The sequence below is a fragment of the Cololabis saira genome, chromosome 5 (assembly GCF_033807715.1).
Source record: "Cololabis saira isolate AMF1-May2022 chromosome 5, fColSai1.1, whole genome shotgun sequence".
Lineage (NCBI taxonomy): Eukaryota > Metazoa > Chordata > Actinopteri > Beloniformes > Belonidae > Cololabis > Cololabis saira.
The window spans coordinates 29,077,365-29,095,321 of NC_084591.1; the positions used below are offsets into that span (position 1 = coordinate 29,077,365).

The 17,957-nt window shown below is 40.2% G+C and overlaps 2 protein-coding genes across 2 annotated transcripts; one reads left to right on the forward strand and one right to left on the reverse strand.

Annotated features, from left to right (window-relative positions):
* Nucleotides 1–1,638: 1,638 nt before the first annotated feature.
* Nucleotides 1,639–7,282, reverse strand: irf7 (interferon regulatory factor 7). The gene is made up of 10 exons (XM_061722571.1): nt 7,192–7,282; nt 6,822–6,975; nt 5,461–5,632; nt 5,280–5,377; nt 5,116–5,167; nt 4,881–5,000; nt 4,586–4,785; nt 2,765–2,966; nt 2,516–2,631; nt 1,639–2,425 (listed from the first exon to the last, which is right to left on the reverse strand). Exons 1-10 carry the CDS (start codon nt 7,197–7,199, stop codon nt 2,243–2,245), a joined length of 1,305 nt encoding a protein of 434 aa, XP_061578555.1. The 5' UTR covers nt 7,200–7,282; the 3' UTR covers nt 1,639–2,242.
* Nucleotides 7,283–14,044: 6,762 nt separating this feature from the next.
* Nucleotides 14,045–15,781, forward strand: ascl1b (achaete-scute family bHLH transcription factor 1b). The gene has a single exon (XM_061722572.1). The coding sequence runs from the start codon at nt 14,253–14,255 to the stop codon at nt 14,859–14,861; it is 609 nt and encodes a 202-aa protein (XP_061578556.1). The 5' UTR covers nt 14,045–14,252; the 3' UTR covers nt 14,862–15,781.
* Nucleotides 15,782–17,957: the final 2,176 nt, after the last annotated feature.

The window sequence follows — 17,957 nt, forward strand, 5'->3', positions numbered from 1 at the left end:
AATTTCATTGTGGGACGTTATATGACTGAAAACACCCTCTTTCTAAGTAAGTAGTGAGATATTACTATAAAAAAATATAAATTCCCCTTTCGTGGGTTATCCATGTGAAGATATAAATATTAGGAATTTCCCCTGGAAAATATTAAAATTGCTTAAGAAAAGTTTCTAAAATAATCCTGTCTCATCTTCAAAATGTCAACTTTTTGTGTGCATTGCATGGTTATATTTATCTCAAATGAATGGCCACATTTGTCTACTTGGCATGTACATGATACCAATGGTAATCAAAAATCCCAGAACAGCTTGTAAAGAGATTCAAGATGAACAACAAGGTCGAGGTCCATCGGTATCAGATCACACCATCACTGTTTGAGCTGGTTGATGACCAAGGAGGACTCAAGGTGGATAATCACCCAAAATTCATATGTAAAAATACCCCAAAACGGGTAAGAACAAAACATTGGACTTTTCTGAAGCAGTCATATATGAGCGATGAACTAAATCTTACTAATCAGGCCAAGAATTACCATTTTACGTTTTAATTTAGATTTGTCAGACCACAGGACTGTTTTCAGTGATTTCCAGTTCATCATTGTCTGTTTATAATGCAGTGACCCCTGAGGGGACAGAAGGTCCCAACCATTCAATACTGATGTTTGTCTTTTAGAGCTTTGTCTGGTCTTGTCTGATCATCTGAACATTAAAATATGTACTACATATATATATATATATATATATATATATATATATATATATATATATATATATATATATATATATATAGATCCCAGATTACTTTGAAAATTTACATTGAGAGATGTTACTCATATTTTATAGGAATCCTCCCACACAGTGAGCTCTGGGACACAGGTTTCTGTAAGTGTTTAGACACAGCTTCAAGTTCTCTGTATCTCCATCCCAATTACCGTATTTTCTGGACTATAAGCTGCTACTTTTTTCCTAGGTTTTGAACCATGCGGCTTATACAAAGGTGCGGCTATTCTGTGGATTTTTCTTCCACCGCTAGGGGGAGTGCTAACCGGAATTAGAATAAAAACTAAGACAAAATAAATGCAAAGAAGAATACGCTACTTCTTCTTTAGCAGATAGAAGTAGAAGCAGATTTCAAACAGATAAATAGATAAATAAATACTGGTTATTTTCTCTTGGTTCAGTCCAGTTTTAATCAGCAAAGTTGCTGCCGTGTTAAAAGACACTGTTAGGAAATGATCTATTTAGGTACAAACATGTACATCATTTACAGTTCAAAATCGTTCTGTACATGTAGTAAATATATAATCTAACAACATAAATATCTGCGGCTTGTATATCTTTTTTTTTTAAATAAAAGTGGGTGCGGCTTATATACAGGTGCGGCTTGCATATCTTTTTTTATTGTTTTTTTAAAAATAGAGCGGGTGCGGCTTATATACAGGTGCGGCTTATAGTCCAGAAAATAAAGTATCTTTTTTGTGCACTCAGCTGGTAGTTATACCAGAGAAGTTAAGGCAACTACAAGCGCATGGAGTGCTGCTGGGTGTAAAAAAGAGTATACTTCAGGTGCTCTTCGGCATGGGGATCCCAGAGAAGCAGAGAGAGAAGTTGTTGAATTGATGAAAGGATATGTCACACAAGGGTAAATAATGCAAGTCATGTTTATTTAGGCTGAAAAAGCAGAATAGAAAAAGGCCTAGCCATTTTATGATCTAAAAAAACCTCACCATAAACGTAGCCATCAGTAGTATGACACCATCAAACAGAACAATAGTTAATATCAATAAAAAAATATCAATAAACTATATATGAATACAATCTACAAATATACACACCATTTAACATTGAGTTTCACTCACATTTTTACATTTTTTCCAAGTCCTATAAATAAGTGAATAAGGTCAAACCAGGTCAGTATGGCTTTGTCATCTTTTGGTAAATTTAAGCAAATAAACAAAAAAAAAAGCAGTGATATAAAAGACAATGAGAAGGGGCCTGTTTCTGTTTATGTAGTGATTAAAAGTCATGTGTTTGTCTTAAATGTAAACATAAAGTGAGAAGCAAAGATAGCAACCACCATATTCTTTAGTAGTCAACTGAAATCCTACAATCGGTTTAGCTTCTACAACACGTTCGCTTGACTGGCCGCCTCTTAGCTTAGCTTAGCTTTAGATGAGAGATTTACTCCCCTGTTTTAAGAAGCTGGAATAGTTCTCATCATAAGGCAGTGACTGGCCAAACTTCAAATTTAGCCAAAGAAAGGTGCAGCAGGAAGTAACTGCTCTTCAGCAGTCGGCGGAGCAAACACGGAGTTGATGAAATCAAACAGGCTGTCGTGTGAAATCTGTAGGCTGACATTAGCACTGTGAAGAGACGAAGCCCCCTCCTCCTGAGCCACATGATGAAAATACCGACAGATTAGAGGCACCACCTGCAGGAGTGGAGAGAGAGAGATTTTACAACATCTGTAATCTGTAAAACAGGACCTGATTCTGACAATAACAGCAGAAACAAGCATTACTTTCACTGTGATGAGCTTCTTTTCCAAAGGTTTCCCATCGGGGAAGCGTTCTCCGAAACACAGGTTGATGGTGTATTCAGGTGAGCCACCATTATTCTCCTTGAAATGTTTAAGCTCTGAAACACATACATGGAACCACATATTTCACTGACACTTAAACTTTAGTAGTTAAAAAGATCAGTAATAAGTCACACTTTTGTAAAAAAAAAAAAAAAAAAAAAAGAAACGAAGAAAAAGATCCACACTTACCATTTACATACTTCTCAAAGTTTAGGAGCTCGACCTTGGTGTTTTGGGGGAGTTTTTGGGGGTTTGGATGAGCCACACTGGGGTCACTGGTGGTAGCAAACACGTGGCATCTGTCCTGCCTCCACGCGTAGATCCCGGTTTCTTGTACCTCCAGGACCAGACCTCGCTGGATGCTGTTAAGGATGCGGTTGGTGTAATCGATCTGAAATAAAGGTTGTGAACAGAAAACCATCATCGAAAGTCTGTTATACAAATAAGATGCGCAGCAGCAAACAGTTACCCATGAATATGATGTAAATTTGTATTTTTAAAGGCCACAACATTGGTTTATGCTTTCTTCATAGAGTAGATCGTTTTAGGAGGGAAAACAGGTTGATGAGACACCAACAAAAGAAAGAAAAAAAAAGAGACTTTTGAATATTCAAAATTAGTTCAGTTGTGAAGTCAAAGCACATTTGGGTTCACTAATCCTTTTAATAGAGGCGGGTCAAGTTATAAGGGAGGCTTTCACTTCTTTTCCAGCCTCTCTCCAGCACTGTTTTTCTGATCTTGAAGTTGCATTCAATAATCTTAACTTGGTTTTAAATGCAGATAAATCTAAATTTATGTTTTTCTCCAGATCCAAAAATAAAGATTTGAGTAATTGCACCATTACTACTAAAAATGGCAGTTTCATTGAAAGAGTTATTGTTTATAAATACCTTGGTATTAATATTGATGAAAATGTATCTTTTAAATATCATATTTCAAATCTGGCAAGTAAACTGAGGCAAAAGATTGGCTTTTTCTACAGGAAAAAATCCTGCTTCCCCTTGCACTGCAGAAAAACCCTTATTGAGGCAACTTTTTTATCAGTTTTAGATTATGGTGACATACTGTACAGACATGCCTCGGCTACAACGCTAAAGCCCCTTGATTCTGTTTATCACTCTGCACTCAGGTTTATTACTGGTGACTCATATAACACTCATCATTGCATCCTGTACAGTAAGGTTGGATGGTCCTCCCTCTCTGAAAGGCGAGATTTTCACTTTTATTTATTTATTTATAAGGCTATTATTGGCTTGCTGCCGAGTTATGTTTCCTCCCTCCTTGCTTGGCCTGCTAGTTCACACCACACTCGGTCCACAGACTGGCTTACATTACAAGTTCCCCGAGTCTTTACTGAGCTTGGTAGATCTTCTTTTAGCTTTTCTGCACCATCCACCTGGAACTCATTACAAAACACTCTAAAAATTAATTCACTAGTGTCTTTTGGTCATTTTAAATCCCTGATCTTAAATCTTTTAAGCACTGCTTGTATCTGTTTTAATAAATTTTACTGTTACATTATTTTATTAATTGTAACTTCATATTTGTTTAATTGACTGCTCTTTTGTTGTTCTATTTTTGTCCCTGTCTTTTGTTTTTTTTATTGCTCGACGTCATTGTAAATGAGGGCTCGCCCTCAATGATTTTTCGAGTTTAAATAAAGATATATATATTTTGAATCTTCAGTTCGCTTTGAAACCAAAGTGCAATATCAACATGTTCAAAACACAGCTGAAAGCCTGTTTTTCCTCGATGGCTTTTTAGTCCTGGTTAAGCAGGATATCTTGGCTTTTATTGTGAAAACACAATTCACTAGTTTACTCAATTACATTTTCTTATTTTATTGTTCAAACAAAGTCTATTTATTGCCGATTTTAGTCATTGTTGAGTACTAAGGCTATTTTTTTCGACATAAAAATACTGAGTTGACTAGTGCCACAAGTGTATTTTATCACTGTTTTTATTCTTTAGTGAAACCACAGGAGGTGTGAGGCTCACGTAATGACGTACCTGTTTGTGGTCCAGGAGACCCTCGGTGGAGGGAAAGCAGAGAGGATGGGCGTTCAACTCGGGGGCCTCCTGATGATAGTGAAGCTGAAGACGATTGGTGTTTAAATTGGTCTTTAGCATTTCTTTTTTCCTGTAGTTGATGGAGATCTCCAGGTCACAAATGTGCGGTGCTTGAGATAAATTGGGGACAGGGTTTGCTGCTGGATGGGAGAAAAAAGTGGCAAATAATAGGTTTTTTTTCCCCTTGTAGATCCTTTTATCTCAACAAACTGGTTTTGAGTCTCTTTGAACGTACCCTCGTTGTAGACTGACTGAGCATTAGGTACAGGCTGCGGGAGGTTCTCCGCTGCAGCACGATAGTTTCCAATGTAAGGTTGATCACACTGGATGTAGTCCTCTGCCCACTGCTGCTCCACTGTTTGGCACCATAATAAGTCAGAATAAACCACTCTTAAGCTTTATATAGAAACACATATTCAGAGGCTCTAAGATTAGAAAATATAATAATGCGCTTTGCAGAAAAATGATACCTGTTGGTTGTGTGCCAAGGTCCAAGGCTATAAAATTGTTAATCAGATTGGGCTGTGTAGAGAAAAAAGCAAAAAAAAAACATAAAAAAACATCTATAAGCATTCAATTAGTCTTGATTCTTGAACATATTTGTCTACATTCAACGCTCCGAGCAATACTGCACCTCAATGGCTGAGGGGAAGGGCTCTATAGGAGAGCTGTATATATCTGGAGTCATGTCGGAATCCTGCGAGTCCTGCGTTGGAAGACCTTCACCTCCGTCTGCAGGTAACGGAAACAGATCAGCCTGTTATTGCTTTCTGTCTCCGTGTCCAAGGGCCTGGGTGGAGCATCGACTGCCTTACTCTCTTTGTTGATGATCTCGTAGATTTTATGCGGGTCATCTTGATTCTTGGAATCATCTTTTATCATCTCGAAGCGCTTACTGAGGTTGTTCAGAGCACAGCGGAAGTTGGTTTTCCACCTGGCTTTGTCATTGGGGAACTCGTTTATCTTTCCACTCGCCACTGCCCAGGCCTGTGAACCACAGAGACACACACACACACGCACACACGCACACACACACACAGACACACACACGCGCACGCACACACACGCACACACAGGTGCTGGATTGGCAAAAGTGACACAAATAAACAGAGGTGGGTACTTTCCATTCCTATATATATCAAATGTAATTCTACGCTTACATAACTTTATCAAATACTTCTGTTAAAATCCCTCCTCACGCCTGTAATTCCTCCACATCCTGATTGCAAAGAAATGTGTTAACTGCATTGTTATAAATGAGTATTAATCACAGGTTTCCTCTCCTTTATCTAGAGAAAGGTTTGGGTATCACTACACCAACACCCGTCAAATATCATCAGTCTGACAGAAGTGAAATCGAAGACTGTCCTTGTTTTTTCATTTTCAAAAGGAACTTCCTGTTGACTGTTGTTGCACAAGTAATGCCTTCATACTGTGTAAATCCGTCTGTTGTTAGACCAGTGTCATTAACTGCACATGTCAACAAAGCCATTGGCCTATAGAATAGAATAGAATAGAATAGAATAGAAAGCCTTTATTGTCATTATAATAATATAATGAGATTGAGCAGCAGCTCCATAAAAGTGCACCCATCTAAAAGGCATATCTAATCGCACAGAGGCATATCAATTACAGGCCAGTTTATTTGTTTGTTTATTTAAAAGGGATCCCCATTAGTCTTCGCCATGGGAAGACTATTCTTCCTGGGGTCCACACATAGACATACAAAAGATAATATAAAAGATGATAATATAATAATAATATAATAACATAACAATAAAGATGACAATAATCCAACTCAAAAATGGTGAAAAACTTCACTATACTTCCTGAAATAATAAATTGAACCAAAATAAAAGATTAAGTAACCAACCATCCACATCATAGAAGTATATATATATATATATATATATATATATATATAGAAGTATAAATATATATTACATATCATAATATACTCATACATTATAATATACTCATACTTCTAAACCATATATACACTCATAGCCTACAGAGATTTAGAATATATTTACTATTAATTTATAATATACATACAATTTGCACTATAATCACAATATATACCTCGGAGAGATCATAACTTCCTTCTGAACTACAGCCTGCTTCAGTCTTCTTTTAAAACAAGTGAGTTTAAAAGTGGCATCCTCGTTGAACCTACCCGGAATATTTTATTGTCCTCGTCGTTGCAGTCCTTCCTGGAGTTGTGCTTCCAGGGGACTCTGAACTTGTTGGGGGCCACATAGCGCAGGCCGCTGTACTGGCCCGTCTGCACCTGCTCGATGAGCCAGCTGGCGAACTGGGGCTTCGGAGGGCTGGGAGGAAACACGACACATCAGGGCTGCAGTCTGCACAACATCCCGCAAGGAAGGAGGAGAACAGAAAAGGACGCTCATCTATTTACCACTGAGCGCGACGCTACGCGCAAAGTTTCACGAACTAACCCCCCATACGTGCAACCCACTCCTGTAACATATAAATACAGCCCATACAATGAGCCAGGGTGGAGATCAAAGTGGATTCCTTCATACCTTTGCATGGCTCCAGGACGGGAATAAAGCAGCTGGTCCGGTTCCTGCTGCGGGAGCAGCTGACTTTATGCGCCACCCGCCTGACATCACAGGCAGTGCTGGCGTCTCCTCCTCCTTTTTGGGAGGTTTCCACTCCTTTGGGGTTTTTTTTTTTTTGCAGGGTGAGTTTGATTCATCGGAAACTGAGACAAGTCTCCGTAGTGTTGGGCTTTACTGTAAACCGGTGTTCTGCCCATTTCTGCTGCTTTGACAAAAAATGCTACCTAATGGTTTTCTACCCTTGTACCCTGCAATTTTACAGTGTTTTAGTCCTTAGCCCACTTCATTTTCCCTCCCAAGTGGTCCTTGTCGCTTGCCAGGCCATCATTGTAAATAAGAATGTGTTCTTAATGACCTGCCTGGCTAAATAAAGGCGAATGACTGAATTAATATCAAATAAAGCGATATAATTGTTTTTTTTCTTCTCTTTATCGTATAATGTTCACAAAGTGTAATGCAATTCATGTCACGGGTAGTGTATTTTGAAGGATCAAATACTCAACATATCCCATACTATCAATTTTACATCGTGCAAGAAATGATGCAAACTTTTGCCGCGTTCCATTTGTCCTCGGAAGTGGGGATTTCCTAGTTCCCAGTCGGAATTTTCAACTGGAACGCCCCGCGAAGTGGGATTTCCCACTGGGAAAGTGGGAGAGTCTTCACCACCCCCGAGTTCACATTCCAAGATGGCTGCCCCAGTTGTAAACAGTAGAAGAGAGCTCTGTAAAAATTCGTAGCACTTCATTCTAGTTTTGGTCACACTAAATCAGTCTTATACAAGTATTGTTCGGCATATATATGCTGCTATTGTGTAATTTACATTTTTCATGTGCGAACTACAAACTTGTTTTCCTACTTTGTAACTGGAACGCTGATAACTCGGCTGTGACGTCATTCCCAGTTCCGAGTTCCGACTTCCGAGGTAAATGGAACGCAGCATTTGACAGTCGACTGTGCGCGTGCGCAGAACCACAAAGTAGCAGTGTTGGCAGAACACCGGCCGGTGAGTAAATGGAAGATACCCTCCGTGGGCAGGATGCGTGGGTGTCTTCAGGGCCGACACTAACCCACATCCAGCGAAACTGAAAGTGTTTGCTGAATGGGTTTATTGCACAACATAACCAAGCATATTAGTTGGGCTTTTTTTTCAAAGCATATTGTGTACTTCTTGAAGAAAAAAGTGCCCATTACTGGCTTGTAGACGAATTTCCGTAACAGTAGACATATGTGATCCATTTGAGATGACGACACCAAGAACAAATATTAAAAAGAGATGTACATCAGTTAAGGCAAGAGAAATATGGAGTAGTTGTGACAACGACCTAAAAATGTGTAGTTATATCTAAAAGTTTAAGAAAATATTTAAAGAAAATATTGTAAATAAATATAAAACACTATAACTATAAAGTATATTATCAAAGACATTCTAGAATGTGAAACGTCAATTTTATATTTTGTCTTATTTATTTTTTGTCTTCTTTATGCATTGTTTGTTTCGTCGGATTAATGCTAACGTTTTAGATCTAAACTGATCACAAGACAAAAAGGGTAGGCACTATAAACTACAGCTTCAGCCTACACCTTTTCGGCAAAAGCAATGTTTATTTTACTTTTTTCATTTTATTTTGTAAAATAACTTGTACAAGACCGAAATAAAGACAATTCATTCATTCATTCATTCATTCATTCATTCATTCATTCATTCATTCATTCATTCATTCATTCATTCATTCATTCATTCATTCTGCAGTGGGATTATGACTTTTGCGTTGGTTGTACATAAAGGGCTTAATTTTATTGTTTTAAGCCTTCACTAAACTCAGATTTTCTCTGTATGAAAAGCCAAGTCTATTGTACGTTTTTAAAATCTTTAATACCATCCATGAGTCAACAGTAGGCTACTGTCAATGAAGAGAACATGATATAACAAGTAAATGTGTTTGCTTAGCTTGGTAACACATATTTGGGTGTTTAAAATAACCAAATAAAAACAAGATAAAAACAATCTGACACTCTTAACGCCCTCCGGGTCTAAAAGTATTTACGGTAATTCAGTGAGCAGTTTAAACATGCAGGAAGGTGTGACATCACTGACTCAGTAGTAGACTGCAAGAGATAGATGTAATTTCCTGAAAGTAATCAAATATTCCTTCAGATGAAAATTAAAACTGTCTCTGTCTAATCATTATGTGCTGCTTTTAACTTTAAATCCAGCAGCTTTTCATGCAGGTAGAGTTATAGTTAATAAGGGAGTAGTGGTATTATATGTACATCGTGTCACAGGTATTTCTTTAAAATTGCATAAAGGTTCTTCCTTTGAGAAAAAGCCACCTTAAAGGTCTCCTTTAAGAGCCACCAGATACTTTATTTCAGGTGTTAACCAATACCCGTGAAGGTGCACTTTTTCAGACATGACACATTTTTAGATTATCTCTGAAATGCCCCATCTAACGACCCACTTCCAGTGAATCCAGACACATAAATCCACCGGTGTGTACCATCATGTGCTTTTTGAGACTGTCGGTGAAAAGGCCCTGCAGGTGTGAGCCTTTGTCATGAGAGTGACTCAGAGAAAGCGTGAAAGTGCAGAGGGGATGTCTCTCTGAGAAATACTCTAGTAAGCTCCACGGAAAAACTTGGTTTTGCTTCGTGATCCAAACCAGGCACCATTTCCTCTTTCAACCATCCATGTTTCACGATTTCACACTGCTGGTTCTTATTTACACTTAAATCTGCAAACCAAGAACAAATAAAAGCCAAGGGTCAAAGGTAAAGTTTGGTCCGTTGGTGTGCATGCAGTGAAAGTCACAACAAGCCTACTTCCTCTACCTATCCCTTGTCACCTACTACTTCTCCTTACTTCATTTGTGTCCTGAGGAAACTGTTTGCTTTTGCCTTACAGTGTCCTGACCACAAGCTGCGTTAGTAGAAGCTCTGCAACCCCTCAGAGTTTAAGGAATGGAGCTCACATACACATATAGTTGAACAAATCTGTCAGGAAAAGGGAAGTGAGACAGGCTTTAATGCAACACTTCTCTTTTATTGGTCACTGGAAGAGCCTCTGTTGACAGCCCCTCTAAAAGAACGCAGGCTCTTGGGGGGAACCACCGAGGAAGGAGCCTGCAAGACCACACAGAGAAGCATTTTTTGACAGAATCTATTGTTACCCTCTTAGAATAATGGCGTAAGTGATGTTTTTCTCAATTTTTTTTCACAAAACAGGAAGAAAAATATATTGGATCAGCTTATTTTGCTTTTTTGAAGAAAAAAAACCCACTTAGGCCATTATTATAACTATATATGACTATATTAGAAGATTGTGGTCACATGTGGCAAGTTCAAGCTTTCTTTGAAGGCAGTTGATAGTCGATGTGAGCTACGAGACCCTTAACCCATCAATCAGCACAAAACAGAATGTGACAAAAAATACCTTCAGAAGACAAACTTGAATTGTACAGCTGCAATTCATTTGAAATGCTTGGTGTGTTAAAGGGGATTTTTTACAGGGATTTCTAACTCCATTGTCCCCCTTCATCTCCCTCTCTTTATCTTGCAGCTTTCATCTCTCTTTCTATGCACACATGTTCACATGGACACACTGACATAGGAGCAATTGCCTTGTTTTTTAGATGTGTGTCTTAAATAGAAAACTGATATTGAAATCCATTATTTAAAAAGAAACAGATACACACATACATACACACACACACACACACACACACACACACACACACACACACACACACACACACACACACACACACACACACACACACACACATATGATCATATACATACACGCACACACACACATGGACATACATGCTGGCTTGTTCACCTGCATGCTTGCTCTGTAGTTTTTGGGGTTAGTTAGCGGTAGCTTAGCTCAGACTGTGATTTGGGTCAATTACTGCTCGTGTTTTGGTCGGTTCCGTGTCGGTTTTGTCGGTTTTGTGTTTTGTTTGTGGTTTTTGTTGCAGATTTCCAGTGATTGACGTGTGCCTCCGTGTGTTCCTGCTTCCTCCTGGATTGGCAGTGGATGTCACCCCCCCCATAAATATGTGTATATTTATGTATGTGTATGCATATGTATGCATATATATATGTATATATATTAAATATAGCAATAATGCACATATATATGCCTTTGGTTTTTTACCTGCATGGTATCAATCATTACAGTAATATGTGTGCAGACAAGGTAAAAAAAAAAAAAAAGAAACAGTTGGATTCTCATAAATGACCACACCTAAGTATTAGGCATGCAGGTATTACTGTGGGCGTGGAAAACTGGAGTTAAAAAAAAAACACAAAAAAACAAATGTGTTGATGAATTAATGTTGTAATACATTACAGACTATGTCTTAAGACTTTAAAGCTGTTTGCAAAATGTAATGTGAATATATTTTGGTTTGTTGATAACACTTTTTGTTCTTTTAGATATCTAATCATCCAGTCTCTTAGATAATAAACAGTGTCCAAAAAGCACCTTAAAGAAGGAATTCAACCAGTATTTACGATACTGAGCACAAAAACATTTTCCTTGATACAGACACTAATTTCATGGAGACCAAGAAATAAATATTGTTTCACACGTTAATGTTTTGGGGTTAGTTGTTGGGTTACAACACAATAATATAGCAGCTGGACTTATGCATTATGATCATTCGTCAGTGGCAGCAGATCTAAATGGATCACATTTAATATTGAAATGTGGTGTTGTCACCATTTTTTTTATTAATTTTTTATTTTGTCATTGTAGTTTTTCTTTTTGCATTGTGAAATGTGGTGTTGTTAACCTCTTTTTTGTCTTCATTTTGAAAAATAAAAATTATAAATGTAAAAAAAAAAAATGTTAAACAGAAACAGTTTCAGGAGACACACATTCTTCATGTCGATTAAAATTTTAAGGTGAGTGTTGTGATTGTGAGGAGTTTTTTTCCATGTGTTTGCCCATAGCGCGCCCTGCTGTCGATTGTGTGCAAAGTGCAAAGGGAAATATAATCAGAAACTGAAACTGGAGATCCCCGCGATTTTCTGTGTAATAAAACTATGCACTTGAACTGATGTGATCTCCACTTTCTTTGGAATTTTATCTGGCAAAAGATTATTCCTAAACTACTGAATGAAGTTGTGTTTCAATGCCATTCATCACAGACTATAGTCACAGACTATTGTCTCTCTCCCCTCTCTTATAGGAGAGTGACAATTGGGATAGGCTCCAGTAAATCCCCTTAACACTAAAAAGGACTGACGTTGGTAGAAAAATGAAAACTTTATCAGTAGTGGACTAGCTGTGGTTAGGAGTAGGAAGTATTCTGTGTCTGGAATTAAGAAAGTCTGATATTACAAAGTAGTTCATGTCTTTAGTCAGAAGTTAAGAGAAGTAATGTGATACATATTATTCAAGCATAACTTTGGGGAAGAATGGGAAGCCGTTGTCTGTATTTGGCTTTGTGGCAAGGTTTAAAAGATGCAGAGAATATAAAAAACTGTAAAATATTTGTCCCATTGTTGTATATGTTCTTTACTGACCGTGATACTTTAGTAGTTTATAACATAACTAACACGTTGTATGATAGGTTGTCAAGTATTTGATGTGATAGTTGATGTTATTTTTGTTATTTATGGACACCTTTGTTTTGTGATCTTTTAAATTTACGTGATGCGTTCAATAGTCTACATAATCTCTGTCCACAAAAACAAAACAGTCAAGGAATTCCCCTTGTCTTTTAAAGGTGCAAAGTTCAGCTACTGGATGTAATTGCTTCATTTATCCGCCAGAGGACACAAAAGTCCAACTTTACGCACTAGACAGCGCTCTTGGCGTCTCCTGTTAGTGCTGTTAGTTTTTGCTGATAGGAAGAGTTTTACAAGTACATATCACGTTACCGAAGATATTTAACGTTCAGTGAAGTCAAAGAGGAATAACGTTTAAAACCTTAGAGCTAAGTGAACAAATACTAGAGGGGGAGATACTGTGTTCAGCTGTCCAGTCAGGGGTGGTGCTGAAACTCTGCATCCGTGCGTTATTGGGACTTCTGAATTGGGGTTGGCTTTGGTACACGATCACGCAAGACTTTACAAAACTTAAAAAAAAAAAAACATACGGAGGGCGTAAGATGTAACGGCTATTTTGGGGTACATACAAAGATACCTTGCACCCCTTTGCGAACTTCATAATTGCCAATTACTGTGTGTTCAGAGACACGCTTGCAGTTTATTTTTCTCGTTGAATCTGTAGCCCGGATACAGCGGAGAGCTTCCTTGGTATTTGTGATTTGCAAAGAGCCGGAGGAGAAAAGAAGGCAGAGGGAGGAAGACTGATAATTTGAGGACTTGCCAGGAGAACATTGTCCGATTCAAAAAGGCATTTCAAAGAACCAGACCATTCAGTTTTTCATTCTCTCCCCTTTTTTTCTTCTTTCTCTGTCTTTTTTTCTCCTTTTCTTTTTTTTTTCTTTTTGCACGGTTGCAGCCCCGTTTGAATCGACCAATGGGGCCTTCAAGTTGGAGAGACATTGGAATGTAAATGAGCCCAGCGCGTGCTCCGGGCGCAGTGAAAGCTGGGGATTGTTTATTGAGCTCCCCGGAGCCACGCGCCTGGCCCGGGGGGGCGTGCGTGTGTGTGTGTGTGTGTATGTGTGTGTGTGAGGGGGGGGGGGGGGGGGGCTCGGACAGACCCACACAGCGGGGGCGGGGCCTCGCACGAAGCGTGCGTCTCCAAAGGGGGGGTGTGTGTTGGGGCGCGTGTTGAAAAAGAGGAGTGCTGCCAAAGTTTTGGTCAGAACGGCTCGTGGAGTAAGCAGTCAAGAGAGACTTGGACTAAAGTTAGCCACACGGTCCCCACGCGAAGGACACGAGAGCTGTACACTGCCAGCCAACCCCCCTCCCCGGCTCTCTCTGCAGGCAGACACTCGCGCCGTGCGTAAAGAACTAGTGCCGGTGCGTAAAGAACAAGTGTCGGTGCGTAAAGAACAAGTGTCGGTGCCGTGCGTAAAGCGTAAAGTGTCGGCGAGATGGAGACTACATCCATCACCACCACGCAGACAGCATTCACCTTTGGACTAAGTGAGAGACACGCAAGCATCAGCCTGCACGCCCCGCCCCAGGACGTAGTAACTGTCCAGCCGAGCAGCCAGGCGGCCGGCTGCTGCCAGAGCAAGAGCAAGGTGCTGAAGAGACAGCGCTCCAGCTCCCCGGAGCTGCTGCGCTGCAAGCGCCGCCTCAGCTTCAACGGCCTCGGATACTCCATCCCGCAGCAGCAGCCCGTGGCCGTGGCCCGGCGGAACGAGAGGGAGAGGAACCGAGTCAAGCAGGTCAACATGGGCTTCCAGACTCTCCGCCAGCACGTGCCGAACGGCGCGGCCAACAAGAAGATGAGCAAGGTGGAGACGCTGCGGTCCGCGGTGGAGTACATCAGGGCGCTGCAGCAGCTGCTCGACGAGCACGACGCGGTGTCGGCCGCCTTCCAGTGCGGGCTGCCGTCACCCACGCTCTCCAACAGCTACTCCGCCGACCCCGAGTCGCCTCACTCCACCTACTCTTCAGATGAAGGAGGCTATGAGCCTCTGAGCTCCGAGGAGCAGGAACTGTTGGACTTCACCACCTGGTTTGACAGGTACTGAACTGATGCTGTCAACATGCAAACGACGCAGCGAGCATCTTTGCGTAAAAGAGGTTGACTACTTTTGGAAAGGCTGACAGAGACTTGATGAAGGCATCAGACCCGTCTTGCTCTCCGTGCCAACAGGTTATCTGCTGTCCCTCCCTGAATCTGGAGGCTGAATCTGCAGGAGCACAGCAAAAAGTGGAAACAAGAAACAAGGAGTGTGTGTGTGTGTGTGTGTATGTGTGTGTGTGTGTGTGTGTGTGTGTGTGTGTGTGTGTGTGTGTGTGTGTGTGTGTGTGTGTGTGTGTGTGTGTGTGTGTGTGTGTGTGTGTGTGTGTGTGTGTGTGTGTGTGTGTGTACCCCACGAGAAAGTATGAGTTGGACTCAGTGGAAACTCTGACGAATGGAAGAAAATAACTGTTGATGTTATGTTTGAATAAGTGCAATTAATTGGTGAAACTAAAGGCTCTGCAGAGACACTGCTGAAGCTCCGCGGGATTTGTTTGAAGAGTTTCATCACACCGGGACTGCCTTCCTGGCTATACCGTTGGACTATAGCCTATACAACAAATATGATGCATCGACAGAGCTTTTCCTGATGTACATTTGTGCCCTGTCATACAAAATTGTATCATTCAAACACTTGTTTTCACACAAAGACATATTTTTGTACATTTAGTCAAACAAATGTTCTTGAACAACGTTTACTGCCACTTTTCTGACAGTGTTTTGACTGGAGAGCCAGCTGTCAGCAAAGCAGAGAGCTGGCATGTATGAGGTGTGTGACTGGACAGCAATATCGAGGCTACCTGTGACAGATTGTAGTGTTTGTTTTTCTTTTCTTTTGATAGGTGATAAGGAGACATTTAATAAAGTATGCACTTGTTCTCAGTTTCACATAGCCTAAAATGTAAATATTTGATTTTAACAGATATATTTTGTGTAAAACAAGTTTTATAAATAAAGACGAATCTATTTATATTATTTGGTTGTACAGTGGTTTGATTCTTCAGCTGATATAGCCTGTTGTGTATGTGTATGTGTATCTATGTGTATGTGTGTATGTGTATGTGTATGTGTGTATGTGTGTGTGTATGTGTATGTGTGGCTGTGGCGGTAATTGAGCAAGGCAGGGAGCTTTTCTTCTATTCAAAGCCCCCGTTTGACCTTTTCCCGACTTGGTGGTGCACATGGAGAAAATTGCGCAGCTGGGTGAACACTCAATAACCATTATTGACGCGCACCTTCCACAGAGCTTTGTCTGCATTCAGGGCGGGGAGATTAATATTACGTTTCATGCATTGCATTGTCCCCTTTGCATACTCTGCCTTTAACCAATGGCCAGAATGCCTGGAGCGAAGGGAGAAGGGGGGGTGTAGACACTTTGAAATATAGCCCGGGGAAAGTCAGCAAGACAATGCAACGGGTCAAAATTCTCATTGCCCAATCGAGATCCATCTAAATAAAACCCTGGATTGTAGACTAGTTGTATCCCCGACTGTGTTTTTCACGCCGCACACAGCCCAATCAAAAAGCCCATCTCCTGCGAAATGGGGAGCACAACACCCCATTGTGAGCGCCATTGTGCGAGCCTTTGCGCCTCATTATTCGAATTATGGAAGATCTTCTGTTGTAAATAAACAGTGACGCCAAAATTCAACGAGGCAGAGCGAGTAGCGAGTAGGGGCTGAGGAAAATTGGGAACAAGATATGCTGAGATAGAGGCTGCTCTTTTTAGTTGGTCAAAAAAAAAAAGAAAACAAAAAAGAAACCAACATGAGTCAATAAAACAGCGCAACACTAAAACAGACTGAGAGATGGGAGCGATGTACCCCCCACCATCGCATCCCACCCCCCTCTTTCTCAAGCAACAGCCTGCAGGTGTGAGCCACGTGCCTGTGCTGCATGACAAAGGATCTGGCACTCCCATTGGTTAACGGCTCGCGTATGCGAGTCCTGTCAGGTGGAGGCAGTGACAAAATCAAACAAGTGATAAATGACATTAATTACCCTCTGCATTATAGCGTTCAACGTCACTGAAACGCAGGACGGCAAATCAATGTAAAGCGCAAAATACCCCGCTGGTCTATTATGACTGGACTGAAACGCCGTTTCTAACGCTGTTCAGTGTCGGGCAGAGGGCAGGGCGCTGAAAATGAGCGTTTGTCTTATGTCTTCTTAAGATGGATACGCTATTCTCTCCTCGGTCATAATAGGGCGGAGCAGGGGCGAAGATGGATTTATTCATGTCAGTTTGTGCATGGGTAATTTTATCTTTAACAATACACAAGAGCGGTGTTAATATTGGCGTATAGCTGCATATCAATCACGCGGAGCTTCGGAGTGTTTTCGTGCGTAAAGCCTGCATGTATACTCAAACAATGGGGACACTAAGTGCGCGTGTAGTAAAACTGGCAGAGACGTGACTTCTCTGAGGTCAACGTTGCTCTGAAAGGAGCATCAGAATGTCTGGTGGCTTTTCAATACATTTCGAGTGGCATTGTCCGGTGCGTGCGTAAAGTTCACTCCGCTCAACTATTGGATGTCCAGCTTTGCTTGCTTTTATGTTTTCACTCTTTTGATTGCCGCTGTCATTTAAGGTACTTCTGAAGCAAATGCAACCCCCCACTATAGTATGGGCTACCAAAATGTATATTTAAAAAATTGCGTGTTATAATAAAGTTCAACTGCCGTCAAAAAATGAATTAGTTGAGTGTTAAAGTAAAAGTAAAAGTAAAAGTGAAAAGCCTTACAATTTGGGTTCCTCTTCCATTAATTGTTCTTAAGGGAATTGTGTTAACTTAGATTTAGTTTGTCTTGCACATGGGTGTAACTTTAGTTTGAAAATTGGGATGGACACAGACCGGAGAGTTGGGGTCCACTGGCAGACAAAAAAAGTTACTTATAGTTTCCTGCATTTACATACAGGACTGTCTCAGAAAATTAGAATATTGTGATCAAGTCCTTTATTTTCTGTAATGCAATTAAAAAAACAAAAATGTCACACATTTCTGGATTCATTACAAATCAACTGAAATATTGCAAGCCTTTTATTATTTTAATATTGCTGATTATGGTTTACAGTTTAAGATTAAGATTCCCAGAATATTCT

Coding starts and splice junctions, on each gene's coding strand:
- ascl1b (XM_061722572.1), top strand. CDS start 14,253: ATGGAGACTACATCCATCACCACCACGCAGACAGCATTCACCTTTGGA.
- irf7 (XM_061722571.1), bottom strand. Junction 5,168..5,279: donor CCTTCCCCTCAGCCATTGAG/GTGCAGTATTGC, acceptor TTCTCTACACAG/CCCAATCTGATTAACAATTT. Junction 2,632..2,764: donor CTTTGAGAAGTATGTAAATG/GTAAGTGTGGAT, acceptor TATGTGTTTCAG/AGCTTAAACATTTCAAGGAG.